The sequence below is a fragment of the Coregonus clupeaformis genome, chromosome 17 (assembly GCF_020615455.1).
Source record: "Coregonus clupeaformis isolate EN_2021a chromosome 17, ASM2061545v1, whole genome shotgun sequence".
In the NCBI taxonomy this organism is placed as follows: Eukaryota; Metazoa; Chordata; class Actinopteri; order Salmoniformes; family Salmonidae; genus Coregonus; species Coregonus clupeaformis.
In genome coordinates, this window is record NC_059208.1 from 24,531,340 (window position 1) to 24,559,103 (window position 27,764).

Here is a 27,764-nt window from a genome sequence, read left to right on the forward strand (position 1 = left end):
CACCATGGTTTTGTAGTAGATGCGAGCTTCAACTGGAAGCCAGTGGAGTGTGCGGAGGAGCGGGGTGACATGAGAGAACTTGGGAAGGTTGAACACCAGACGGGCTAGATAAGAACTCTCCTGTCTTGCTCTGTCCCTCCCACTCGTTCTCACTCTATCCATCTCTCTCTATCCATCTCTCTCTCTCTCTCTCTCTCTCTCTCTCTCTCTCTCTCTCTCTCTCTCTCTCTCTCTCTCTCTCTCTTTCTCTCTCGTTCTCTCTTTTGTCTCTCTCCTCTCTCTCGCTCTTTTACTCCCTCACTCTATCATCCCCCCCCCCCATCCTCTCTCTCTGAGGGACTGAGCTGGAAGCTGTTGCCACCCACACATTTCATCTTCAGCTTTCGGCTTGACATCAGATTTACATTCAGAATGAAAGGAGTCCACCATTTCACTCGCACAAACACATGCCAATGCAAACTGACATATTCACACATGCATGTGCATGCTAATGCAAACTGTACTGTATGCACACAGGCACATGCACACATGCATCATTGGCATCATGTATGCTGTAGGCGGCGTATACAAACGCATGCACAATTGCACACGAACACACACATCATGTGCATCCTATTGTATCCGTGAACACGTTCTCAATATAAAAGGTTATATGGGGTAAAATCAGATGCAGTTACAGTAGACTGAGAACACTATTGCTTTCTTCTCTATTTTTAGAAGGCTCATTCCAACCATCTCTACATTCCTCTAACCCTCCCTTCATTATGTAATGCCTAGTGCTATTTAATATACTACTATACTATTTAAGTCAGTCTAAGGCAATATGTTTTTATTGCTTTGCATTTGTCTGTCATTTCAGTTATGATAGTACTAGACACCGTATACCCCAGATATCATGAACAATAACCAAATGATATCAGCATGGTTATTGATTTATATTTTCCCCACATTTTGAGCATGTTTCCTCTCTCTGTTGCTTAGCGTTTGGAGGAGAGTGTGTAGGATGTAGCATATAGACTCCTATGTATCTTTTCTGTTCGCTGGCTTTGTTATGTGTCTGTAACTCAAATGCAAGGTACTTGAAAAATGTTGCCATGGAAACTAAATAAAGAGCCCGGGTTTGGATTAAAAGGGACTGAGTGAGAAATTGAATGAAATGGACATATTTAGTCCCTTTTATGGATGGCTTTTTAATGTATAATCATAAATAAATATTTAATGTGGTCGATTATGGCTAAACACCATTAAGGAGTTCATATAGGAAACATAATACTGGTGCTACTACAAAACATCACACCATTCACATCTCTCATTTGTCTCCACTTAAGGTAGAAGTTGCTCTAACCACAGATCTAGGATCAGATTACTAATCTCTTCATCATAACCTGGACCATGTAGGGATGAAAAAATATCTTACCCTGTATCAGTGTTTAGAAGCAACGTCAACCCACTCATCTTGTCTCCACACTCTGAGCATGAAGTGCATGAAGTGTTATAGTAACACATGGAAATGACAAAACAAGTGAGGATATGTGGTTACATCTGACATAGAGCCCATACACTCATAAGCTCCACCATAAAGGTATGTTTGTGAATAAAGGTACGTGGTAAAGCTTATGAGTGTCTTATACTGGCACTGCACCCCACTAAAGGATGGGTCAGTGCCTCACCTTAACCCTTACCTTAACCATTTAAAATGTCAACTTCAGTAGGGTAGGGACGTCCCAAGGATCCCAGATAGCACGTACCCTAAAGGATGTACGTTTGATCACACTTGACTACATTTTACATGTGTCTGACTCACCCATCATAATACATACACTACTAGTCAAAAGTTTGGACACACCTACTCAATCAAGGGTTTTTCTTTATTTTTACTATTTTTTACATTGTATAATAATAGTGAAGACATCAAAACTATGAAATAACACATATGGAATCATGTAGTAACCAAAAATTTTATATTTGAGATTCTTCAAACAGCCACCCTTTACCTTGATGACAGCTTTGCACACTCTTGGCATTCTCTCAACCAGCTTCATGAGGTAGTCACCTGGAATACATTTCAATTAACAGGTGTGCCTTCTTAAAAGTTAATTTGTGGAATTTCTTTCCTTCTTAATGCGTTTGAGCCAATCAGTTGTGTTGTGACAAGGTAGGGGGGGTATACAGAAGATAGCCCTATTTGGTAAAAGACCAAGTCCATATTATGGCAAGAACAGCTCAAATAAGCAAAGAGAAATGACAGTCCATCATTACTTTAAGACATGAAGGTCAGTCAATACGGACAATTTCAAGAACTTCCAAGAAGTGCAGTCGCAAAAACCATCAAGCACTATGATGAAACTGGCTCTCATGAGGACCGCCACAGGAATGGAAGACCCAGAGTTACCTTTGCTGCAGAGAATAAGTTCATTAGAGTTACCAGCCTCAGAAATTGCAGCCCAAATAAATGCTTCACATCTCAACATCAACTGTTCAGTGGGGACTGTGTGAATCAGGCCTTCATGGTAGAATTGCTGCAAAGAAACCATTACTAAAGGACACCAATAATAAGAAGAGACCTGCTTGGGCCAAGAAACATGAGCAAAGGACATTAGACCGGTGGAAATGTGTCCTTTGGTCTGGAGTCCAAATTTGAGATTTTTGGTTCCAACCGCCGTGTCTTTGTGAGACGCGGTATGGGTGAATGGATGATCTCCGCATGTGTAGTTCCCACCGTAAAGCATGGAGGAGGAGGTGTTATGGTGTGGGGGTGCTTTGCTGGTGACACTGTCTGTGATTTATTTAGAATTCAAGGCACACTTAACCAGCATGGCTACCACAGCATTCTGCAGCGATACGCCATCCCATCTGGTTTGGGCTTAGTGGGACTATCATTCTGGTTGAGAGAATGCCAAGAGTGTACAAAGCTGTCATCAAGGCAAAGGGTGGCTATTTGAAGAATCTCAAATATATTTTGATTTGTTTAACACTTTTTAAGTTACTACATGATTCCATATGTGTTATTTCATAGTTTTGATGTCGTCACTATTATTCTACAATGTAGAAAAAGGTAAAAATAAAGATAAACCCTGGAATGAGTAGGTGTATCCAAACTTTTTACTGGTACTGCATACGATGCTGTTATGATTTCAATAGCATAATTCCCCTCTCCCCTCCTACTTCATAACATCTGATTTCAGTTCATACAAAAATGACATATGGCTGCTATGACATGTGGGACTATACTTTCCCAATATCAAGTGACAAGCTAGCCCAGACCCCAGATGATCTTGTGTACCATGAACCATACATAATAGTGTTAGGTCACTTGCCATTTACGTCTGCTTATGTCATTTCTAGAGCAGAAAATTGTAGTATGAGGAAATGTTTGTCGTAATAAAAAGTATTTGGGTGCCTGGTTCAAAAGGAATACTGAAAAAGGAAAAAACAAGTGCAGGCTTTTCCTTTTTCAGTATTGAACAGAAAGTTACCCATAGTATGTCATCTCTGGTCAGTTATACATTGTGGCTCTGTTACACACAAGCATACCATCTAGAATGAAGTTTGCTAACGCATTGGGCAAGTAGTATGCTAAGTAGTACGCTAGTATGGACATTGGAACATAGCCCTACAGTACATTACTAGTGGAGATTAGTATGCACTACACTGCCTCAGATCCTTTCTTGTAAGTTTTCATATCACTAAGGAATTGGAACAAAGACTGTTGGCATTTGTAAAGCTTTGAAATATCCACTTTTGGAGGTCAAACCGCAATGACTCAAAATCTCAACACCGTAATATTGTTTCTTTGTAGATAAAGCAATTAACACGTTATGTTTAAATGGGGCAGAAATCCTTGCTCAGCGATTGCAAAATTTGCCATAATGAGAAAAAGTGGTGTAATAAATGTAATGTTGATTTTATATTACCAAAATATTGTAGTGAAACGGATCATTAATCCTAGTAATTCTATCATGTGTCTGAGGTTTTCTTAGGCACAAAGCTCTTATGAATAACTGCAGCCTATCAGATATATTGAAGTGTTTTGTTCATAATCATTACCAAACATGTACATTATACATTTGCTTAATTTACTGAGCCAAATGACACTCAGACTTTGCCAAATTATTGTTGTGTTGTCTAGCAAGCATTATGCTAAGGGGATCTCAAGGGTTTGTTCTCTTAGTACGGAAGCATCGGAACCTTTATTGTATAAACACTTTGAGTATAAACACTTTGACAATGTCAGGTTTGGCTTCACTGTGATTTGAGAGCTTTGAGTGAAGGCCAATAGTGGTGAACAGCAGATACGAAACGACCTTGCTGACACTATTTCCTATTTCCGTAAACTCACCGTCACACTGCAAGGCTCTGTGCACTTTCAAATCGAACAAAAGGCTTCATTAGCCAATCATATCAGAACACAAAACCCAAAGATTTCAAGAGGGGTAACCCATGACAACCAGCGGTAACACTTTATTTGGATAGCCCATCTGTAGATGCTCTACAGACTATCAGTAACATTTCAACTAACTATCTACTAACCCTAAACCTAGGCCTAACCCTAGCCCTAACCCTAACCTTAACCCTTACGTAACCCTTATTCTAAACCTAACCCTAACTGTAACCTTAGCATGCAGTTACTTTTCAACAGATAGTTTGTTGATAGTATGACCATCTGTAGAGCATCTACAGATGGAATATCTGGACGATCCAAATTAAGTGTGACCCAACCAGCCTTTACAGTCATACACACACAAAAAACATTCATAAGAATAATATTTGCTGTCTTTTTGAATAACCTCTATCACATAGTAGACTAAGCATTGAAAATAGTAAAGAAAATGACTTGGTAGATCTCCAAACAAATCAAAGCTTTTTCCCAATGAAATCCTCCATTGAATGCAATAAGGCCAATATTATCAGAGAATCTTATTAATCTAAACTGGCAACAAAGGACAAAGTTTTCACCCTCAGGGAGAGAGCACGACACCAAGTTGCTGACTGGTTCCAGCTTATCTAAATGTCTAGCTAGCTAAAGCCACAGAGCGGTCACACACCCCTGTAGGAGGGATGCCAGCTGAATTTTCATTTAGCTACTCAGACATGGCTACAATCTACTAATTGTAACTAATTAGTTTTGGGAACAATAGTTCCAGGAGGAAATGATACACCTCTTAGTTTATGTTGGGGCTGTGTATGGAGTACATACATAATGACTATTGTCCTGACATTTTCCTACTATGTGAACTGACCGGGAAAAGGTCACATAGTCAGGAAAAACTCTGGTCCCTAGTAATGATGTTTTGTCTCTGTCATAACAGATCATGACACCAGGGTGACTAGAGCCTGTAGTTTTCCTGGTCAGGTTATGTGGTCAGAAAAACTCTGTCATGAGCCCTCTCACTCCACCGGGTTACCACCTTAATTTGTTTCCACTATCTTCCACTCTGCTCACCTCCCTCTCTCTACTCAGCCTAACTAGCTCCACCTGTCCCTGCTCTGCTCGGCTCTAATTACTCTGCCAGCTGCGCTGCATTACCCACTAACCTCTCCCAGTATTTAAGGCCCTGTCTTTCAGCTCTCCGGTGTCAGATCGTCTGCAAAGCTCTCACCCGGAACCTGTTTGCTCGCGCTTCTGGCTCACCCTGGTTTTGTGACCCCGGACCTGCCTGTTTTTGGTTACTCTTCTGCCTCAGGAGATCCAGACCTGCTTCTGCCATTACGACTCCTGACTACTCTTCAATCCCGGTAACTCTGACCAGCCTTCTGCCTTGCTACTACGTATTTTGGATTTCCCTTGCACTGTACTGCTGCCTGGTTTCATTCCGCCCTGTTGTGTCTGTGTCCCCCCCCAGGACTTCTGGACCACCCACCACCGGCTTCATAGGACGCATCGCTGCCACTGGGGGGCACAGACCCAGCGCATTGGACGGGATCCCTGTTACCCCTGGAGCCTTCATTCACTCCCTACTTCCCTTTTCCCTTAAGTTTAATAAACTTTCTGGTGTGACGCAATTGTGGTCCTCTGGTCGTCTGTCTGAATCGTGACAGTACGATCTGACCATTATGGACTCAGCGCACACTTTCCCCGACATGGAAACCGATGAGCATGAGCAGCAGTTCCAGCAGCAGCAACAACAACTCGCCATGATCATTCAACTCCTCACCAACCTTACCCCAGCCAGTCTGCCCACCAGCCCAGCCCCCGAGTTACCTGCCCCGGTCATTGCAGCCGCTGCTCCGAACCCAAGATTGGAAACCCCGAGCGGTTCAACGGCGATTCAACCCAGGTCCGGCCATTCCTGACTAGCTGCCGACTTCAGTTCTCCTTGCAGCCAAGGACCTTCGCCACGGAGGGGGCTAAAGTTGGGTATGCCATCACTCACCTGACGGGCCGAGCTCGACTCTGGGGAACAGCAGAGTTCGAACGTCAAACCCCCGCATGTGCAACCTTCGACCTGTTTGCTGAGGAGATGCTGAAGGTGTTTGACCTGGATTCACCCACCGCAGAGGCGTCTCGTGAACTGTTCAGTATTCGACAAGGCAGACGTACAGTCGCAGACCATTCCATCGACTTCCGAACCCTGGCTAGACGAAGTTCTTGGAACACACCATCGTTGGTGGACGCGTTCTTCCATAGTTTGGCTGACTATATCAAGGACGAGTTGGTCTCCCATGAACTGCCTTCCACTCTTGATGAAGCCATCGCACTGACTGTCAGGATCGACAGAAGGATACAGACCCGTCGTCGTGAGAGGGGGGCGCCAAGGTCCACCTACTACCGGCATTCGGAGAGATCCGACTGGGCTCCTGTCATCTACTGCCACTCACCCAGGTCAGCTTGATCAGTCTGAGCCTATGGAGATTGGGCGAGCCTCCTCACTCCTGCAGAGCGCCAGCGCCGCTTCACCTCAAACCTCTGCCTCTATTGTGGAGGTGATGGACATCGTGTGGTAACCTGCCCTTTAAAGGGCCGAAGCTCACCGGGCGTAGGGGGAGTCCGGTTGAGTTCAATGACCATCCAGTCCTCCGACCGCAAACCCCTGCTGCAAGTTCACCTCCGCCTCTCTGACTCAACTCACACCCTGGCTGCTCTGGTGGATTCTGGCGCCGAAGCCAACATAATGGACATCAAGCTGGCACGCCAACTGGGACTGGAGAACCTCCGTTTGACACCTCCTATTCCTGCCCGGGCACTGGACGGACACTTACTCGGATCGGTCACTCATGTCACGGCCCCGGTCTCGATGGGTCTGTCCGGAAACCATCAAGAAACTATCCAGTTTCACCTGCTCCCCTCTCCAGGCCAACCCCTCATCCTGGGTTACCCATGGCTCCGCCGGCACAACCCTCAGCTCGACTGGGTGACCGGGGTGATCAGGGAGTGGGAGAGGACTGCCACCGAACCTGCCTGCTTGCTGCCGCACTACCCCCTCGGCCAGTACCTACTAACTCCGCTCCTGACCTCTCCAATGTCCCAGAATGCTACCATGGTCTCAGAGAGGTGTTTAACAAAGCAAGAGCCACATCTCTGCCCCCTCACCGACCCGCACGACTGTGCCATCGACCTCCTCCCTGGAACAGCTCCTCCAAGGGGTCGTCTTTATTCGTTGTCTGCTCCTGAAAGAAAGTCCATGGAGGACTACATCAATGGCTCTCTGTCCGCAGGATTAATCCGTTCATCTTCATCTCCTGCTGGTGCTGGCTTCTTCTTTGTGGGGAAGAAGGACGGATCTCTTCGCCCCTGCATCGACTACAGGGGACTCAACGACATCACAGTGAAGAACCGTTACCCTCTGCCTCTGCTCACCTCTGCTTTTGAGTTGCTCCAGGGAGCCACTGTTTTTACCAAGTTGGATCTCAGAAACGCTTACCACCTAGTGCGGATCCGGGGAGGGAGATGAATGGAAAACCGCATTCAATACACCAACAGGCCACTACGAGTATCTGGTTATGCCTTTTGGCCTCACCAATGCTCCTGCTGTGTTCCAGGCTCTAGTGAATGATGTACTGCGGGACATGTTAAACAAGTTTGTCTTCGTTTACCTGGATGACATCTTAATTTACTCCAGAAACCTGTCTGAACACACCCGCCATGTCCAGCAAGTCCTTCATCGTCTTCTGGAGAATTCCCTCTACGCCAAGGCAGAGAAATGTGAGTTTCACGTCAAGACAGTGGCCTTCCTGGGGTACATAGTGGCAGAAGGAAGTATCCAAATGGATCCTGCCAAAGTATCAGCAGTCACTTCATGGCCAGTTCCGGAGAACAGAAAGAAGCTGCAACAGTTTCTGGGGTTTGCTAACTTCTATAGGAAGTTTATCCGGAACTACAGTACCGTTGCTGCCCCTCTCACTGCTCTAACCAGCACCAAGCAACCCTTCACCTGGACCCCAGCAGCCGACAAAGCCTTCAGTACCCTCAAGGTGAGGTTCACCTCCGCTCCCATCCTCCAGATGCCTGATGTGGACCGGCAATTCATTGTGGAGGTGGACGCCTCGGATGTGGGAGTTGGTGCTGTGATTTCTCAGTGGGCTGCGGAGGATAGGAAGCTCCATCCCTGTGCCTTTTTCTCACGTCGGTTGTCCCCCTCTGAGTGCAATTACGACATAGGGAACCGTGAGCTGCTGGCTGTGAAGCTTGCCTTGGAGGAGTGGCGTCACTGGCTGGAGGGGTCCACCATTCCATTTCTCGTTTGGACCGATCATAAGAACTTGGAGTACATCCGCACGGCCAAACGGTTGAACTCCAGGCAGTCCCGCTGGGCCCTGTTCTTCACCAGGTTTAATTTCACTCTGTCATACCGGCCTGGATCACGCAACACCAAGCCAGACGCCCTCTCCCGTCAATTCCAGAAGGATGACACCCCCTCCAAGGACCCTGTGTCGATTCTGCCAAGTCCCTGCATCGTTGCAGCTCTGACCGGGGCTGTTGAGGAACAGGTGCTGGAGGCTCTCCGTAACCAGCCAGGTCCCAGCACTTGCCCAGCTGACCGCCTTTTTGTCCCCGAAGACCTGAGGTCCCAGGTCATTCAGTGGGGACATGACTCCCGCCTAGCTTGTCACCCTGGCTCCACCCGCACTTACAACCTGCTCGCCCAGAGGTTCTGGTGGCCCTCTCTGAGGAAGGATGTACGGGAATTCGTCCAAGCCTGCCCCATCTGCAACCAACACAAGTCGTCCTGCCAGCCCCCAGCCGGATTGCTGCAGCCCCTGCCTGTGCCCAGACGTCCCTGGTCTCACATCGCCCTTGACTTTGTCACGGGGCTGCCCCCTTCAAGTGGCATGAACGTCATTCTCACCATCGTTGACCGTTTCAGCAAGATGGCACACTTCATTCCCCTCCCCAAGCTCCCAACCGCCAAGGAGACCGCCCAGGTGGTCCTGGAACACGTCTTCCGGATCCACGGACTGCCAAGGGATGTTGTTTCTGACCGTGGTCCACAATTCTCCTCCGCTTTTTGGAAGGAGTTCTGTCACCTGCTGGGAGCCACAGTCAGTCTGACTTCCGGATTCCATCCCCAATCCAATGGGCAGTCAGAGCGGGCTAATCAGGAGCTCGAGAAGGCACTGCGATGCATGACTTCACGCAACCCCCACTCCTGGTCGCAGCAATTGACATGGGTGGAGTACGCACACAATTCTCTGACCTGCTCTGCCATCGGTATGTCCCCTTTCCAATGTGTTTATGGATACCAGCCTCCTCTATTTGCCAGCCAGGAGGAGGAGGTTACTTGCCCATCTGCACTTGCTTTTGCCCGTCGATGTCGCCGCACCTGGTCACAAGCCCGAGCCACACTCCTCAGGTCCGTTGCCAGCTACACTACCGGGGCCAACCGTCGGAGAATTCCTGCTCCCACCTACCATGTTGGTCAAAGGGTGTGGTTGTCATCGAAGAACCTGCCACTCAGGGTGGAGTCGCAGAAGCTGGCACCTCGGTTCATTGGCCCATTCCCTATCATAAGAGTGATTAGCCCAACTGCTGTCCGGCTCCAACTGCCTAATTCCCTGAGGGTGCACCCCACTTTCCATGTGTCTAAGATTAAGCCCATCCATGAGAGTCCGCTGGTCCCTGCTGCGCCTGGTCCTCCTCCTCCACGGCTCAAGTCGATGGTGGTCTGGTTTACACCGTCCGCCGCCTGCTTCGGTCCAGACGGAGGGGTAGGGGTCTCAGTACCTCATTGACTGGGAGGGCTATGGACCTGAGGAAAGGACCTGGGTGCCAGCTAGTCGGATTGTGGATAGGACTCTCATCACCGCTTTCCACCAACGGCATCCGGATCAACCTGCAATCCGTAGGGGGCCGCCCCAGAGGGGTCCCTAACCGTCCGGCCCGCTCGGCTTCCTGTCCTGTGCCTGATCCTGTCTCGGGACCTGTCCCATCTCCCGACCACGGCCCTCCGGCTTCCTCCGAGGATGAGGACGTTCACTCGGACCGTTCGGAGGAGTTCTAGCCCTCCTCCGGCTCCCCTCCTCCCGCCCGGCGTGGTGTTGCTCTTGGGACTTCTGGGGCCGTCCCCTTGGGGGGTTCTGTCATGAGCCCTCTCACTCCACCGGGTTACCACCTTAATTTGTTTCCACTATCTTCCACTCTGCTCACCTCCCTCTCTCTACTCAGCCTAACTAGCTCCACCTGTCCCTGCTCTGCTCGGCTCTAATTACTCTGCCAGCTGCGCTGCATTACCCACTAACCTCTCCCAGTATTTAAGGCCCTGTCTTTCAGCTCTCCGGTGTCAGATCGTCTGCAAAGCTCTCACCCGGAACCTGTTTGCTCGCGCTTCTGGCTCACCCTGGTTTTGTGACCCCGGACCTGCCTGTTTTTTGGTTACTCTTCTGCCTCAGGAGATCCAGACCTGCTTCTGCCATTACGACTCCTGACTACTCTTCAATCCCGGTAACTCTGACCAGCCTTCTGCCTTGCTACTACGTATTTTGGATTTCCCTTGCACTGTACTGCTGCCTGGTTTCATTCCGCCCTGTTGTGTCTGTGTCTCCCCCCCCCCAGGACTTCTGGACCACCCACCACCGGCTTCATAGGACGCATCGCTGCCACTGGGGGGCACAGACCCAGCGCATTGGACCGGGGATCCCTGTTACCCTGGAGCCTTCATTCACTCCCTACTTCCCTTTTCCCTTAAGTTTAATAAACTTTCTGGTGTGACGCAATTGTGGTCCTCTGGTCGTCTGTCTGAATCGTGACAAACTCAGGTCCCTTAGTATGATAACTACCTCAATACAGATGTAGGATCTTAATTTGAGCCAGTTTTCTACAGCAGGAAAACAATCCTGGAGCAACAGGTAATATTATTATGTGGATTATAACTAAGGGACATTTTTGTAAAGGTTGATACATTTTTCATTAGGGTAAATCAAGTCTGACATTTTAAAGTTGAAATTACAAACTTTAGAAGCCTTTTAAAAACTGCTGTGCAGGAAAATTCTCAGCAACAAAAGAGTGATCAAATTAAGATCCTTTGTGCTTCCCATATTTCCTTTACAAAGGACAATGATGGACTAGCAGTTGGTTCATTGGTCTTGGGATTTTCTGCTGTGTATTATGGACATACACCCTTTTGAATTTCATAACCCTCTGTGATTCGTTGACATGGTTATCATCACAATGAGGATCCTTCCCTAAGGCGCTCGCTCAGCTCAGTACGTGGGCAGAGGAAAGTAGCATGACAGCAGAGTCATGAGAAAAGATTGCCATTTTGAGAAGTAGAGGGAATGTAGAGACTAGATAAAAAGAAGGAATGCAGATAAATGAAAGGAGGATGAAGGAAAAGGATGGAGGAGACAATATACATTACTAAGTGACGGGAAAGACAGGATCATGTGAAAATGAGAAGAGTGAGGAGAGGAAAGAGAGAGCGATGAGAGGCTGGAGAGAGGAGAGGATAAATGCACTTTTGAATGATGTAAAATAGCTGCGTGGGAGAAAGGAGGAGTGTGTGTATGCCTGAGTATTTGTGTGTCTGTGTGATAGCAGAACCAGGGAGAGCGAGAGAAAGAGGGAAAGAAAGAGAGCGGATGAAAGAGAGAGAGAGAAGAGAGGGAGGGAGAAAGAGAGAGACAGAGAATACGAGAGAGAGAGAGAGAGAGAGAGAGAGAGAGAGAGAGAGAGAGAGAGAAATAAGAGACAGGAAGAATATTTATAGCCTCAAATATGACGATGTTATCATTGATCTATCTCAAAAGAGGGTAGCAGAGAAAGGGATAGGGAGGGAAAGAAAGAAAGAAAAAAAGAAAGAAAGAAAGAAAGAAAGAAAGAAAGAAAGAAAGACCGTAATGAACTGGCCTCAGATGCTTTCACGCTTTCATTCCTACTCCCTTCTTTCTATGATGCTGCATACATTAGTTAACCTCTCCTTGCCTTTCACAGATCTTCTCTAATGTCCAGCCACTGGTCTCCTCCCACTGGGCACACACTGGTTGAATCAATGTTGTTTCCACGTCATTTCAACGGAATTACGTTGAACCAACGTGGAATAGACATTGAATTGACGTCTGTGTCCAGTGGGTTCTGCCTTCCATCATGGATAATACAGAGTGTTCTGCCTTCCATCACGGATAGTACAGAGTGTTCTGCCTTCCATCATGGAGAGTACAGTGTTAGAGTGGGCTTGTGTGCTGCATCTTCTCTACTGTCCGTCCACTGGTCTCCTCTGCCATCCATCATGGATAGTACAGAGTGTATTCCCTTACTGCCTAATTCACTGCATTAGGGACTCACAGACGGAGATCAATAGGTGCTTTGTTTGTTAATGTTTCCTCCTGCTCCCTTCCTCCTCTCTCCCCTCCCCCAACGATTGTGAACGTTTGCCTCGTTGAACGGCCAGGCAGAAAACCCATCCCTTTCAACTCACTCACTCACCTCATCCCTCCTCTGTCCTCCTCTTTCAACTTCCTCCCCATGCAGCTCTCCATCTCCATCCTTCATTTTCCTGGTAGGAGAAGAAGTAAGGGATGAGGGAGATCAGGGTGAATGGGACATTATCATCACATTGCTTCTCTCACCCTTAACCTCGCTCTCTTGCTCTCTCCCTTGCTTTTTTTGTACACACTCTACCTTCACTTCACCTTCTATTTTTTCACCTTACTTGTCAGTTTCTTACACTTTTCCTCTCTCCCCTGACCGTATGTCTGCACTGTGTGTATCTTCTCTCTTTCGCTCCTGTCTCCCCCCTGACCACATGCCATGTCCATGCCCTCTCTTGCTCTCTCTCTCTCTCTCTCTCTCTCTCGCTCATCCTCTCTCTCACCTGTCTTTTGGATTCTCTCTCTCTATCTCTTACCTGTCTTCTTCCCTCTCTCTCTCAGAGAACGCTCGCGCCCGGCGGAAGAGCATAGCCAACGTGAAGCAGCCAAGCATGGAGATCCCTCCCACTGCCCCCCCCCAACCCTTCCGACAATCCGTGAGTACCCCTCCATCCTCCCGCCCTCGCTCGCTCCCCCCATCCCTCTCTCTCTCCCTCCCTTCTCACTCCCCACCGCACACCTGTCGCAGGGCCAGTGGAACCCCTCCCTTCCCCTTCTCCCTCCCCCTCGCCCTCTCACCCTCTCTCTCCCCCTCCCTCCCCCATGGCCACTCCTGCCCTCAGCAACGCTACAAGAAAGGGGTCGGTACTCCCCCTCTCCCTCGCTCGCTGCCCCTCTCCCCCTGCCTCTCTCTTAGTCTCCCCCACTCCCCCCCTTCTTCTAATTGGCCGGGGGACTGGAGGGTTGCCGCTTCCAGCCCAGTGACGGGACGCCATATTGCACCTCTGCCTCCCATCGAGGTACATGACTCAGATGTCTCTGTATGTGGTGAAGAAACCCCCCCTAAACTTAATGTTATGTCCTTTGCCAAATGCTATGGAGTTTTCTGTTCCCTGTGCCAAATGTGATCCACCACTGTGATTCAGTTCTTCTGACTGTATGAGGCTTAAAAGTGTCAGACAGGCCGGCTAATCAAGCCAGAATGATTTATCAATTCCAACCAGTCGGTTACCGTGACGGTCAGCAAATGAGTCAAATCTTTAGTCACTTCTTTAAAACAGACTTCAGTGACACAAAGCTCAAAAAAAGTGAATTGGTTTGTCTCGATTGAGACAAATTCCTCCCAGAATGTAGTGTTCAATGTTGATGTGTAATGTGCAGTTTGATATCTGAGTGGATGTTAGACATGGAGAGAAGCTGAATTGAGGTGATTCAGTATTGTAAGACTGTCAAAAAAGCATTGTGAGGCTGTTATTCAGATACAATAGCAGCATGTCTCTCCTTTCACTCTGAGAGGAATAGGCTGTATAGTAGTCGTATATGGAACCCTATACTGTATGTTGCGGAGAATGACATCATTCATTGGTTTTCATTCTACTATTGAAGCCCTGTTCTCTCTGTCAGCACTTCTTATAAAAGACACAGTGTCAACACACAGCCTGTTATTTAAGACCTGTGTTATATATTGACTAAATCAGCTAATCAAAATCAGGGGAATATGGTTGCATGGAAGCACATACAGGACAAACTGCACCGCAATATGAAGCTCCTATTTTTACTGAGGTCCAGTGTATGCTGTTCGATTATGGGTATATTTATGGCACAACACCACCCACTATTGGTTACCAGATGATACTACACTATTCTACTACTTCTGAACTGTGGCTGTATGACTGATATAATGTGTAATAAATCTTTCTGTTGCTCTCCCCCTTCATGTATCTGTCATTCACTAAATCACATACGTCCTCCATTTCTTCAAATCCATTTTGGGCCCGAAATGTCCATCTTTCTTTACTCACACCCACCCTATTTTCCCTCTCTATAACTTTGATCTATCTCCTTTCCTGCTACCCTCCCTCTCCCCCTCTCCCCTCTCTCATCCCTGTTTCACACCTTCTCATTCTTCACCTCCTCATCCCTCTCTCCATTGCTGCCCTGTTCAGAGTTTCCTCAGTAGAAGGTTGAAGGGCTCTATCAAGAGGGCTAAGAGTCAGCCCAAACTGGACCGCACCAGCAGCTTCCGCCACATGATCCTCCCCCGCTTCCGTAGTGCCGACCAGGACAGGTACGAGTCTCTGTGTGTGTCTATGTGTGTGTCTGTGTGTGTGTCTGTGAGTGTGTGCGTGTGTTCCCTGCTCTCTCTCTGTGTGCGGAGCAGGTCAGGCAGGCACTTAACTTGTCTTTTTAAGTAAGTGTGTGTGTACACTCCAACCTGTGTGTCCACATGTATGTGGGACTCTTAAAGGTGCTTTCTTGTGTCTATTTTGGATACCTTTCAAGGACAATCTGGTATGTACTATGCTTTTACTATTCCTCCTAGCTTTAATGAAACCAGTAAGCCTTGACAGTAAGTGTTTGTTTCACAACCGCCCCTTTCGGTGCTGCTGCACTCCCATTTTACATACTACATTTTTTATGACTGCTTAATACATGGAGAATACCAATGGAAGATTTAATAAAAAGTCCTGACCTCTCCATGGCAACCATCAGGCAGCCGTATGGCCACAGAACGGACATATCTTAGATGAACACCTATATATCTTGAATTATACCTATACACTGGCCATATGATTTAATGATGCTAATAGGGGTAGTCTTCTCTGCAGGGATAAATACTGCAGGACCATACCCATGAATTCTCCATGACTGTATCATGGAGACATTTCCCATTCTTGTATTTACAGAATAATATCTGGCCCTCTGCCCTCCCTAAATCCTGGCATTGAACGGTTCAGCAGACTTTTAGCCCTCCATAACTGGCAACGAAAATATTGCAGCTCTGTGCGTGTAACATTTATCGACAATTTTGATACCTTCTGGAACAAAGCTTGTCTTATAAGGAGGATGGGATCCACCCAAATCATTTGGGTTCCTGGATCCTTTCACAGCATTATAAGGCTGCGTTGAGACAATGACTTATCAATGACCCAAGTCCAGCTCATTTAATCCCTACCATTGTGTCGCTGAGTTGTCATAATGATTCAGCAAATGTACATTATCCTAGGGGTATTGGAAGACACAATGTAAATAACCTAATTTATGTCCCTCTTACTGCCCGGAATGCCTCTGCTGATCCTACAACTATTGTATGCAGTAATCATATGCCTATGAACCAGAGTAATACTGTTAGCACTGAGGTGGTGTGCCGTAGTAGGAAGTCCACTGTGTGCAGCTCACCCTGCACTAATAAAAATAACCTGAGTATGTCTACCTCTGCTAAGCTTCCCAGTAAAGCAAGAAAAATAATCAAGCATCCCAGAAAAGTGTTAAGAACAGCCCACGTTAACATATGTAGCTTAAGAAACAAGGTTCATGAAATCAATAATTTGCTAGTAACAGATGACATTTTGACAATCTCTGAAACTCACTTAGATAATACCTTTGATGATACAGTGGTAGCAATACAAGGTTATAACATTTACAGAAAATACAGAAATGCCAATGGGGGCGGTGTTGCGGTCTATATTCAGAACCACATTCCTGTAAAGCTTAGAGAGGATCTCATGTTAAATACTGTTGAAGTAATATGGCTACAGGTTCACCTGCCTCACCTAAAGCCCATTCTGGTGGGAAGCTGCTATAGACCACCAAGTGCTAACAGTCCGTATCTGGATAACATGTGTGAAATGCTTGAAAATATATGTGATATCAATAGAGAGGTATACTTTCTGGGTGATTTAAATATTGACTGGCTTTCATCAGGCTGCCCACTCAAGAGAAAGCTTCAAACTGTAACTAGTGCCCGCAACCTGGTTCAGGTTATCAATCAACCTACCAGGGTAGTTATAAACAGTACAGGAATGAAATCATCAACATGTATTAATCATATCTTTACTAATGCTGCAGAAATGTGTTTGAAAGCAGTATCCAAATCCATCGGATGTAGTGATCACAATTTAGTAGCCATATCTAGGAAAACCAAAGTTCCAAAGGCTGGGCCTAATATTGTGTATAAGAGGTCATACAAGAAGTTCTGTAGTGATTCCTATGTTGTTGATGTGAAGAATATTTTTTGGTCTGTGGTGTGTAATGACGAGCAACCAGAAGCTGCACTTGACACATTTATGAAATTCCTTATCCCAGTTACTAATAAGCATGCACCCATTAAGAAAATGACTCTAAAAACTGTTAAATTCCCATGGATTGATGAGGAATTGAAAAATGGTATGGTTGAGGGGGATGAGGCAAAAGAGATGGCAAATAGGTCTGGCAACCGATTGGCAAATTGAGAAATCATGTGACTAAACTGAATAAAAAGAAGAAGAAACTACACTATGAAACAAAGATAAATTACATAAAGAATGATAGTAAAAAGCTTTGGAGCACCTTAAATGAAATTTTGGGCAAAAAGGCAAACTCCGCTCCATCATTCATTGAATCAGATAGCTCATTCATCATAAAACCCACTGATATTGCCAACTACTTTAAGAAATTTTTTCTTGGCAAGATTAGCAAACTTAGGCATGACATGCCAGCAACAAACGCTGACACTACACATCCAAGTATATCTGACCAAATTATGAAAGACAAGAATTGTAATTTAGAATTCCGTAAAGTAAGTGTGGATGAGCTGATATTTTTGTTGATCAACAATGACAAGCCACCGGGGTCTGACAACTTGGATGGAAAATTACTGAGGATAATAGCGGATGATATTGCCACTCCTATTTGCCATATCTTCAATTTAAGCCTACTTGAAAGTGAGTGCCCTCAGGCCTGGAGGGAAGCAACATTTATTCCCCTACCTAAGAATAGTAAAGCCCCCTTAACTGGCTCAAATAGCCGACCAACCAGCCTGTTACCAACCCTTAGTAAACTTTTGGAAAAAATGGTGTTTGACCAAATAAAATGCTATTTCACAGTAAACAAATTGACAACAGACTTTCAGCACGCTTATAGGGAAGGACATTCAACAAGCACTTACACAAATGACTGATGATTGGCTGAGAGAAATTTATGATAAAAAGATTGTGGGGGCTGTTTTGTTAGACTTCAGTGCGGATTTTGACATTATCAATCATAGTCTGTTGCTGGATAAATGTATGTGTTTTAGCTTTACACCCCCTGCTATATTGTGGATAAAGAGTTACCTGTCTATCATAACACATAGGGTGTTATTTAATGGAAGCCTCTCCAACAAAATCCAGGTAGAATCAGGAATTCCCCAGGGCAGCTATCTAGTCCCCTTACTTTTTTCAATCTTTACTAATGACATGCCACTGGCTTTGAGTAAAGCCAGTGTGTCTATGTATGCGGATGACTCAACACTAGACACGTCAGCTACCACAGCGACTGAAATGACAGCAACACTTAGCAAAGAGCTGCAGTTAGTTTCAGAATGGGTGGCAAGGAATAAGTTAGTCCTAAATATTTCAAAAACTAAAAGCATTGTATTTGGGACAAATAATTTACTAAACCCTAAACCTCAACTAAATCTTGCAATGAGTAATGTGGAAAATGAGCAAGTTGAGGAGACTAAATTGCTTGGAGTAACTCTGGATTGTAAACTCTCATGGTCAAAACCTATTGATACAACAGTAGCTAGGATGGGGAGAAGTATTTCTATAATAAAGCGCTGCTCTGCGTTCTTAACAGCACTATCAACAAGGCAGGTCCTACAGTCCCTACTTTTGTCGCACCTGGACTACTGTTCAGTCGTGTGGTCAGGTGCCACAAAGAGGCACTTAGGAAAATTGCAGTTGGCTCAGAACAGGGCAGCACAGCTGGCCCTTGGATGTACACAGAGAGCAACATTAATAATATGCATGTCAATCTCTCCTGGCTCAAAGCGGAGGAGAGATTGACTTCATCACTACTTGTATTATTGAGCGGTATTGACATGTTGAATGAACCAAGCTGTCTGTTTGAACTACTGGCACACAGCTCGGACACCCATGCATACCCCACAAGACATGCCACCAGTGGTCTCTTCATAGTCCCCAAGTCAAGAACAGACTATGGGAGGCACACAGTACTACATAGAGCCATGACTACATGGAACTCTATTCCACATCAAGTAACTCATGCCAGCAGTAAAATTAGATTTAAAAAACAGATAAAAATACACTTTATGGATCAGTGGGGACTGTGAAGCAACACACACATAGACACATGTATACAAACACACGATAACATACGCACTATACACACATGTACACATGGATTTTGCGTTATAGATACAGTGGGGAGAACAAGTATTTGATCCCCTGCTGATTTTGTAAGTTTGCCCACTGACAAAGAAATTATCAGTCTATAATTTTTATGGTAGGTTTATTTGAACAGTGAGAGACAGAATAACAACAAAAACATCCAGAAAAAAGCATGTCAAAAATGTTATAAATTGATTTGCATTTTAATGAGGGAAATAAGTATTTGACCCCCTCGCAATCAGAAAGATTTCTGCCTCCCAGGTGTCTTTTATACAGGTAACGAGCTGAGATTAGGAACACACTCTTAAAGGGAGTGCTCCTAATCTCAGTTTGTTACCTGTATAAAAGACACCTGTCCACAGAAGCAATCAATCAGATTCCAAACTCTCCACCATGGCCAAGACCAAAGAGCTCTCCAAGGATGTCAGGGACAAGATTGTAGACCTACACAAGGCTGGAATGGGCTACAAGACCATCGCCAAGCAGCTTGGTGAGAAGGTGACAACAGTTGGTGCGATTATTCGCAAATGGAAGAAACACAAAACACTGTCAATCTCCCTCGGCCTGGGGCTCCAGGCAAGATCTCACCTCGTGGAGTTGCAATGATCATGAGAACGGTGAGGAATCAGCCCAGAACTACACGGGAGGATCTTGTCAATGATCTCAAGGCAGCTGGGACCATAGTCACCAAGAAAACAATTGGTAACACACTACGCCGTGAAGGACTGAAATCCTGCAGCGCCCGCATTGGCCCCCTGCTCAAGAAAGCACATATACAGGCCCGTCTGAAGTTTGCCAATGAACATCTGAATGTTTCAGAGGGGAACTGGGTGAAAGTGTTGTGGTCAGATGAGACCAAAATCGAGCTCTTTGGCATCAACTCAACTCGCCGTGTTTGGAGGATGAGGAAACATAGAGGTGGAAACATTATGCTTTGGGGGTGTTTTTCTGCTAAGGGGACAGGACAACTTCACCGCATCAAAGGGACGATGGACGGGGCCATGTACCGTCAAATCTTGGGTGAGAACCTCCTTCCCTCAGCCAGGGCATTGAAAATGGGTCGTGGATGGGTATTCCAGCATGACAATGACCCAAAACACACGGCCAAGGCAACAAAGGAGTGGCTCAAGAAGAAGCACATTAAGGTCCTGGAGTGGCCTAGCCGTTCTCCAGACCTTAATCCCATAGAAAATATGTGGAGGGAGCTGAAGGTTCGAGTTGCCAAACGTCAGGCTCGAAACCTTAATGACTTGGAGAAGATCTGCAAAGAGGAGTGGGACAAAACCCCTCCTGAGATGTGTGCAAACCTGGTGGCCAACTACAAGAAATGTCTGACCTCTGTGATTGCCAACAAGGGCTTTGCCACCAAGTACTAAGTCATGTTTTGCAGAGGGGTCAAATACTTATTTCCCTCATTAAAATGCAAATCAATTTAGAACTTTTTTGACATACTTTTTTCTGGATTTTGTTGTTGTTATTCTGTCTCTCACTGTTCAAATAAACCTACCATTACAATTATAGACTGATCATGTCTTTGTCAGTGGGCAAACGTACAAAATCAGCAGGGGATCAAATACTTTTTTCCCTCACTGTAGTAGTGTAGAGACCTGAGGGCACGCACTTAATATGTTGTGAAATCTGTTATGAATGTAATGTTTTTAAAATGTATAACTGCCTTAATTTTGCTGGACCCCAGGAAGAGTAATGGGGATCCATAATAAATACAAATACAAAATACAGCAGTTTGACTGTAGATCCAACTCCTATCTAATGGTCGTCAGACCTGGTTAAAATGCACCTGATTTAGATAAGAGTTTGCAGTCTGGGGACTAATCCATAGCTTTAATTCTGCACAGGCTTTTTACTGTATGTGCATGGAAGCAAGTTTTGAAGCATAGAAAGGATAAATAGAAAACATCTGAATAAATTTAAAACAACATATGGATTTTATGCAAATCTGTCAGCATGATAGTGCCAGTAGCTAGCTAAATAAACAATGGCAAATCAGTGACATGACATTGGTGCTATAGCTACTCCAAGTTGACCTGTGTAGAAGAGGTCATTTGGATCTTGAAAGGGCTTAAGTGCGGTCGAGGAGCTGTTCTTTTCATGATTTATTCATTGAAGAGATCGGGACGTATTTCACCCATGGATGGTTAAGTCTGAGGATACACAGAAAGACAGGTCAAGCAGCTTCTGAAGTCCGTCATGTTTCGCCAGGGAGATGGTCTTCAAAGCATCAATGACTGATTTCCTTTTCAAAGGCCTTAGTTCAAACACAGTTGGCTTTTGGTAGTCTCCTGGCTTACTGTAGGTAATGGAGATGTGTGGGTTGTTTTGGTCATTTGCTGGTATTTAGCCCCCTATATGAATACATTAGGGTGACTTTCTACATATTTTGTGTTGTTACGTTGGATAAGTTGCTTGAGTTGTAGTTGCTGGGGCAGTTTTCACTTTTTAGATACTCTCTGTTGTTTTTGAAACACCTGCCTGCATCTTGGGTACGAAGAATGTTGGTAGAAAGTGCGTTTTGGGGGATGGACTTTTTTCCAGTGTGGCTTAGCTGTGTTTCAGTGCAACTTGCGTTCATTTATTTGTGTCCTCTTGTGTCTCCTCTTCTAACATCTCTATCTCTCTTTGTCTCTCTCTCTGTTTTCTCATCTGCCCTGTCACTCCCTTCTTCTCTAAAGTACCAACAGTTTACATAACAACTTTGATTTCCTCTGAGAGGTTTTCTCTCCCACCGTATTCCCCCTTTCCTTCTCTCTCCCTCTGTCTCTCTCACACTCTCGCCCTCCCTTTCTCGACCTCCCCCACTGTCCTTTATTTCTCTCATTCTGACTCATTTCTTTGGGTCTATTTTTATCTCTCCCTCCACATCTCTCTCCTATCTTTCTCTCTCTCTCCCCCTCTGCCTCTCTTTCCCACTCCACTGTAAGTAGTCAATGTTCTGATGCACATTATGAGTGAATGTACACAAAAACAGTGGCACAGGGAGAACGCGAGAGAGCTGGACGCATCAGGGACATCATAGTAGGGAGACAGTTTCTTTTTTTTCTCAGCTTTTTCTATGTTGTGGTCTGTGTTGTGGTCTGTGTTGTGGTCTCTGTTGTGGTCTCTGACATTCCCTTTGTGTCATTCTGTATCTGTTTCTTCAGTTCAGTGGTATTGTGGCATAATCGGTGTGTGTGTTTGTGTTCGTCTGTATGTGTGTCTGTGTATATGTATAAGTGAATGTGGGCGGGTATGGCGGGCAAGCGTCAGAGACAATTCTATCCACGTGTTGCTTTGTGCCTTATGCATGTATGGCTGTCAATAGAAACATAGCTTTGTTGTCCAAGAAATATCATGATAACACTATTGTCATTATGCTATGCTGAAATCTAATGTAATCCAGTGAAACTCTAATTGAATGCTAATGTGTTGACTTCTTTAGATGACAATTAGACCCATAGTGAGACTAGCAGCACATTGTTTTTTGATGTGACCTCTTTTCAAGGTCACAGAACACAGAATGTATGAGTACAGACGGAATCCTTTGGCATGAAAAGCAGAATGGTTGCGTGCTGTTTCTCAACTTTTCAGAATCAGATATGCTCAAGTGTAGCTTAGAAAAACTCCACGGTTAGATTTGTTAGTGAGATTGTAGGGAGCTATAAACAGTGGGTAGTCCCTTTAGTTGAAGAAGTATATACCAACATTCAAATGGAAAATATTGACAGTGGTTGCATTTTTTTGGGGCCATATGGTGCCAGTTGCTTTGTTGACTTAATCATCCCCCCAAATCAAATCAAATCAAATCAAATTGTATTTATCACATGCTTTGTAAACAACAGGTATAGACTAACAGTGAAATGCTTACTTACGGGCCCTTCCCAAAAAATGCAGAGAGAAAAAAAATGATAAATAATAGAAACATACACAATCAGTAACAATAACTTGGCTATATACACGGGGTACCAGTACTGAGTCAATGTGCAGGACTATGATGTAGATATGTACATATACAGTAGGTAGGGATAAAGTGACTAGGTAACAGGATAGAAAATAAACAGTAACAGCAGCATATGTGATGAGTCAAAGAGATGCAAAAAAGGGTCAATGCAGATAGTTAAATAGTTAACCAATAGCTACACAGACTAACTATTTAGCAGTCTTATGGCATGGGGGTAGAAGCTGTTTAGGGTCCTGTTGGTTCCAGACTTGGTGCATCGGTACTGCTTTGCCGTGCGATAGCAGAGAGAACAGTCCATGACTTGGGTGGCTGGAGTCTTTGACAATTTTTAGGGCCTTCCACTGACACCCCCTGGTATAGAGGTCCTGGATGGCAGGGAGCTCGGCCCCAGTGATGTACTGGGCCCTACGCACTACCCTCTGTAGCGCCTTGCGGTCAGATGCCAAGCAGTTGCCATAGCAAGCGGTGATGCAGCCAGTCAAGATGCTCTCAATGGCACAGCTGTATAACTTTTTGAGGATCTGAGTGCCCATGCCAAATCTTTTCAGCCTCCTGAGGGGGAAGAGGCATTGTCTTGCCCTCTTCATGACTGTGTTGGTGTGTGTGGACCATGATAATTCCTTAGTGATGTGGACACCGAGGAACTTGAAGCTGTCAACCTGCTCCACTACAGCACCGTCGATGTAAATGGAGAAGTGCTCGGCCCTCCTTATCTATAGTCTACGATGGTAGGATAGTCTCGAACGGACCTCATCCAGTTTATTCTCCAGTGATTTATCCACTCTCCGACGTAGTCTCGTCAGGTATCCTGCACGCCGGCCTCTAAAGTGGCGTCTCCTCCTTCTTCGAGCGTCGGGGATTTGGGCCTGGTCTGGGATAATCAATATGTCTTTCGCCTCCGACTCATTGAAGTCCTCGTCCAAAATCGAAGTTGGTGATAGCTGTTTTGATGTCCAGAAGCTCTTTTCGGTCATAGGAAAGATGGAGGAAACATTATGTACCAACAAATTTAAGATCAGCTCCAATATTTTTTTACAATTGGTCAGGAGCCCGTAAAACAGCCGCTATTCCCTCCATCGCCATTCTTTCAACATCAAGACCTGCTTAGTATTGGTAATGTTTTTTCTACCTCAAATGTGGTTTAATGTACAGTATGATCGTTAGGGAACAGAAATAAGTGGTCTAAGATAGCTGTTGAATGAGCACATGAGAATACGGACGCAAATAATGATATCAGACTATAATCCCCCATCGCAGGAATCCGTCTCGCAAAGTTATCACAAATACATCCTGATTTGATTCAGACATGCTATATGTATAGTAAGTATATTACATACGTATATTCATATTATAAAAGTATATTATATGTAGCTGTTTGGCTGTGGGAGAGTTACCCTTTATAACCAAAGTTCAGAATGCTGTGTACTGTATCCTTGATGCTGTGTAATGTAATGTATAGGACTCACTCTGCTCCTCTCACTGTGTCTCTGCTCCCCACCCAGAACGCGCCTGATGCAGAGCTTCAAAGAGTCCCACTCCCATGAGTCCTTGCTGTCTCCCAGCAGCGCGGCCGAGGCGCTGGACCTCACCCTGGACGAGGACGCCATCATCAAGCCTGTCCACTCCAGCATCCTGGGACAGGAGTACTGCTTCGAGGTGAGGCTGACACGACACACACACACAATAAACACAGATAGCGCTACTAATTAAACCTGGGTTCAAATACTATTTGAAATCATTTCAAATAATTTTGCTGTGCTTGATTGAGCTTGCCTGTTGCAATGGAACCAATAGAATAAGAGAAAGTTAAAATCCCACCCATCTGCCACTCCAGGCAGGCTAAAGCAAACACTAAAAGTATCTGAAAGATTTCAAATAGAATTTGAACCCAGGTCTGTCTACTATTGTTACTAATACTACTAATGTTGGGTAGAAGTCTCTCCATTGGCATCAACATAAGGATTTATTGAATAAGGCTGTGATTTTAAAATCTTGTTATCTGTGGAAAAGATATCAAAGAGAAAGCCAACAAGCAGCTCGAAATGAGCTCATGTCCCAAGTTGATTTGTCACAGAAATTTGTTGTGAAAACGGCTTTCACTGCATGGTTCACTTTCCCATAGCCGACGTGTACATGACACAAGTCTCTATGATTAAAGGACGTTGTTATGCCACTTGTCATCTTCTCCCAAGTTGCTAATGGTTGTGGCTGTTGATGTTACCGTTGGTAACCTCAGGTGACTACGGCTTCGGGAACCAAGTGCTTTGCATGTCGCTCGGGTGCAGAGAGAGACAAATGGATCGAGAATCTTCAGAGAGCTGTCAAACCCAACAAGGTGGGGAAACAAGGACGAGAAATTAAGTTACTTCTCTGTCTGTCAGTGCTTCTCTCCTTCTCCCCTGTCTTCAATATGTCTGTTTCAATATGAGCATTTCCTCATTTTGTGTACTGTAACCTCCATTTGCTCTCTGTTTGTCTATATCTGTAATGTACATTCAAATACAGTACATATTAAAACACAGCACTTCTACACTCTATCATCCGAGTAAAATAAAGAACTAAGAAGAAGCAAACTCAGCACTTTAGATGCGGTTGATTAAAACAGATCTTCTAATTTCAGCTCAGCTTGATCTCCTAGGTCTGCGTAATAGCACCCCCCCCCCCACCCCCCCCTCTCTCTTATCAAAAAGGGGAAACATGCGCGAGACAGATAACTGCTCTTGATGGCAGCTAGGGAGCTGCAGTATTAAGGCAAACGGAGAGGAAACATCAGCCTGAGTGGATTGACTCATCCAGATGCTGTGACTGCAGGGTTCCTGGCTGAATCACGGGGCTCCAAGGACTCAACACGGGGGCTCCGAAATATCCTCAGCACCGTCATGAATCTCCAACCAGATACATGATGAGAGAGAAAAGACGAGGTGCGATGTCGATAGAGACCAGGATGTTCATTAAGTTTCGTAACCATCGCTGGGCAGACAGACGCTCTTGATTCTTCTTCCTATTGAAATTCATTATGAACGGTTGAAATTGATTGTCAGGCGGCATACTATGGAGTACTTAAGAACTAACAACTTTGGAAAATTGCTGATATACTTAGCAATCTAAATTCGGTATTAAGAGCTGAGCTTAGCCGGGGCCGAGCGATCCAGTGGCATTTCAGACTAGTTGAAATGACTCACCTCTGACTAAAACATCACTCTGTGCAATCTGCACAGCACACTCTCCTCCCATTGGGATTTCAGATATAGTTGGCTCTTTGTAATCATGTTCAGAAAATGCAGCTCTCTGCTGCAACATTACCAATCACACATCCACTTTCTGTCTCTCATGCCTCCAGTACACATGTATTATCTCATGTATCGCCATCCGTATGTGTGCATATTGTTCTTAACCCACTCAACCATCCCTCTCTCTTTGGCTTTCTTTTTCCCTTTGGTTTTCTTTCCTCCCTGTTCTGCCTTGTCCTTTTGCCACCCTTTCTTTGCCCCTCTTCAGGACAACAGTCGGAGGGTGGACAACGTGCTGAAACTCTGGATCATCGAGGCGCGGGAGCTTCCGGCCAAGAAGCGTTACTACTGCGAACTTTGTCTGGACGACATGCTTTACGCACGCACCACCAGCAAGCCCCGGACTGACACCGTGTTCTGGGGCGAGCACTTTGAGTTCAACAACTTGCCAGCCGTCCGCAACCTACGCCTTCATCTCTACAAGGAGACTGACAAGAAGAGACGCAAGGTGAAGGGACAACTCTCTCACCAGTGTGCAAAACTGGATAAAACTGGTTGAAATTACATTCTTGTAGACTGGTTAAAGCACTGCTGGGTTTAATGATAGCAGCTTGCCCAATGATTAAGATGGATAAATATACTTTAGTTACATTACTATCCTCTTTTTGTCCTCTTTCTTAATGGCCCAGGCCCCATAACTCTTGACCACAAAATCCCACTTATGCCTTATTTCCCCTCTTCTATCAGGAAAAGAGCACATACCTGGGACTGGTCAGTATCCCTATCTCCAGCATCACGGGCCGACAGTTTGTGGAGCAGTGGTACCCCGTCATCCAGCCTAGCGTCCTGGCCAAGGGGCAAGCAGGGGGCAAGATCATCAATGCCTCCCTACGCCTCAAGTCCCGCTACCAGACCATGAGCATCCTGCCCATGGAGCTGTACAAGGAGTTTGCGGAGTATGTCACCAATAACTACCGGACTCTGTGTGCGGTGCTGGAGCCTCTACTGAGCGTGAAGAGTAAAGAGGAGGTGGCCTGTGCGCTGGTCCACATACTACAGAGCACGGGGAAAGCAAAGGTAAGTATTGGCATGAAACATTAAATAAATTGTTACTTCAATAGTACACGGTACAATGCAAGGTCATATTCCCGTATACACCCCACTGTATCCTGTGAATATGCCAAATAAATGTTGTTTTTGATTTGATAACATAATATTGATGGAATATGAGTACATTATAGTGAGAATGTATGCACCGTTTATAAATTCAACCACCTCAAATCACCATGCTGTCACGCTGATTAATGATTTGGAGACAGACGCAGGAATACATAATAGGGGTTTCATTTTCTCCACCCAACACAAGGTATGTCATGAACAACGACGGGGACGAAGCCCAAAACAAACACGTATATACACTACCGTTCAAAAGTTTGGGGTCACTTAGGAATGTCCTTGTTTTCG

The 27,764-nt window shown here is 45.4% G+C and overlaps 1 protein-coding gene across 10 annotated transcripts in view; it reads left to right on the top strand.

Moving 5' to 3' along the window:
* Positions 1-27,764, top strand: part of syngap1b (synaptic Ras GTPase activating protein 1b) — a 131,731-nt gene that overhangs the window by 57,480 nt on the left and 46,487 nt on the right. For all 10 annotated transcript variants that reach the window (XM_041872808.2, XM_045226185.1, XM_045226189.1 and 7 more), the window contains 6 exons: positions 13,306-13,400; positions 14,910-15,031; positions 24,573-24,726; positions 25,307-25,405; positions 26,569-26,808; positions 27,048-27,377. In XM_041872808.2, the coding sequence (XP_041728742.2) occupies positions 13,306-13,400; positions 14,910-15,031; positions 24,573-24,726; positions 25,307-25,405; positions 26,569-26,808; positions 27,048-27,377 (1,040 nt within the window). The remainder of the gene's footprint in view (positions 1-13,305; positions 13,401-14,909; positions 15,032-24,572; positions 24,727-25,306; positions 25,406-26,568; positions 26,809-27,047; positions 27,378-27,764) is intronic.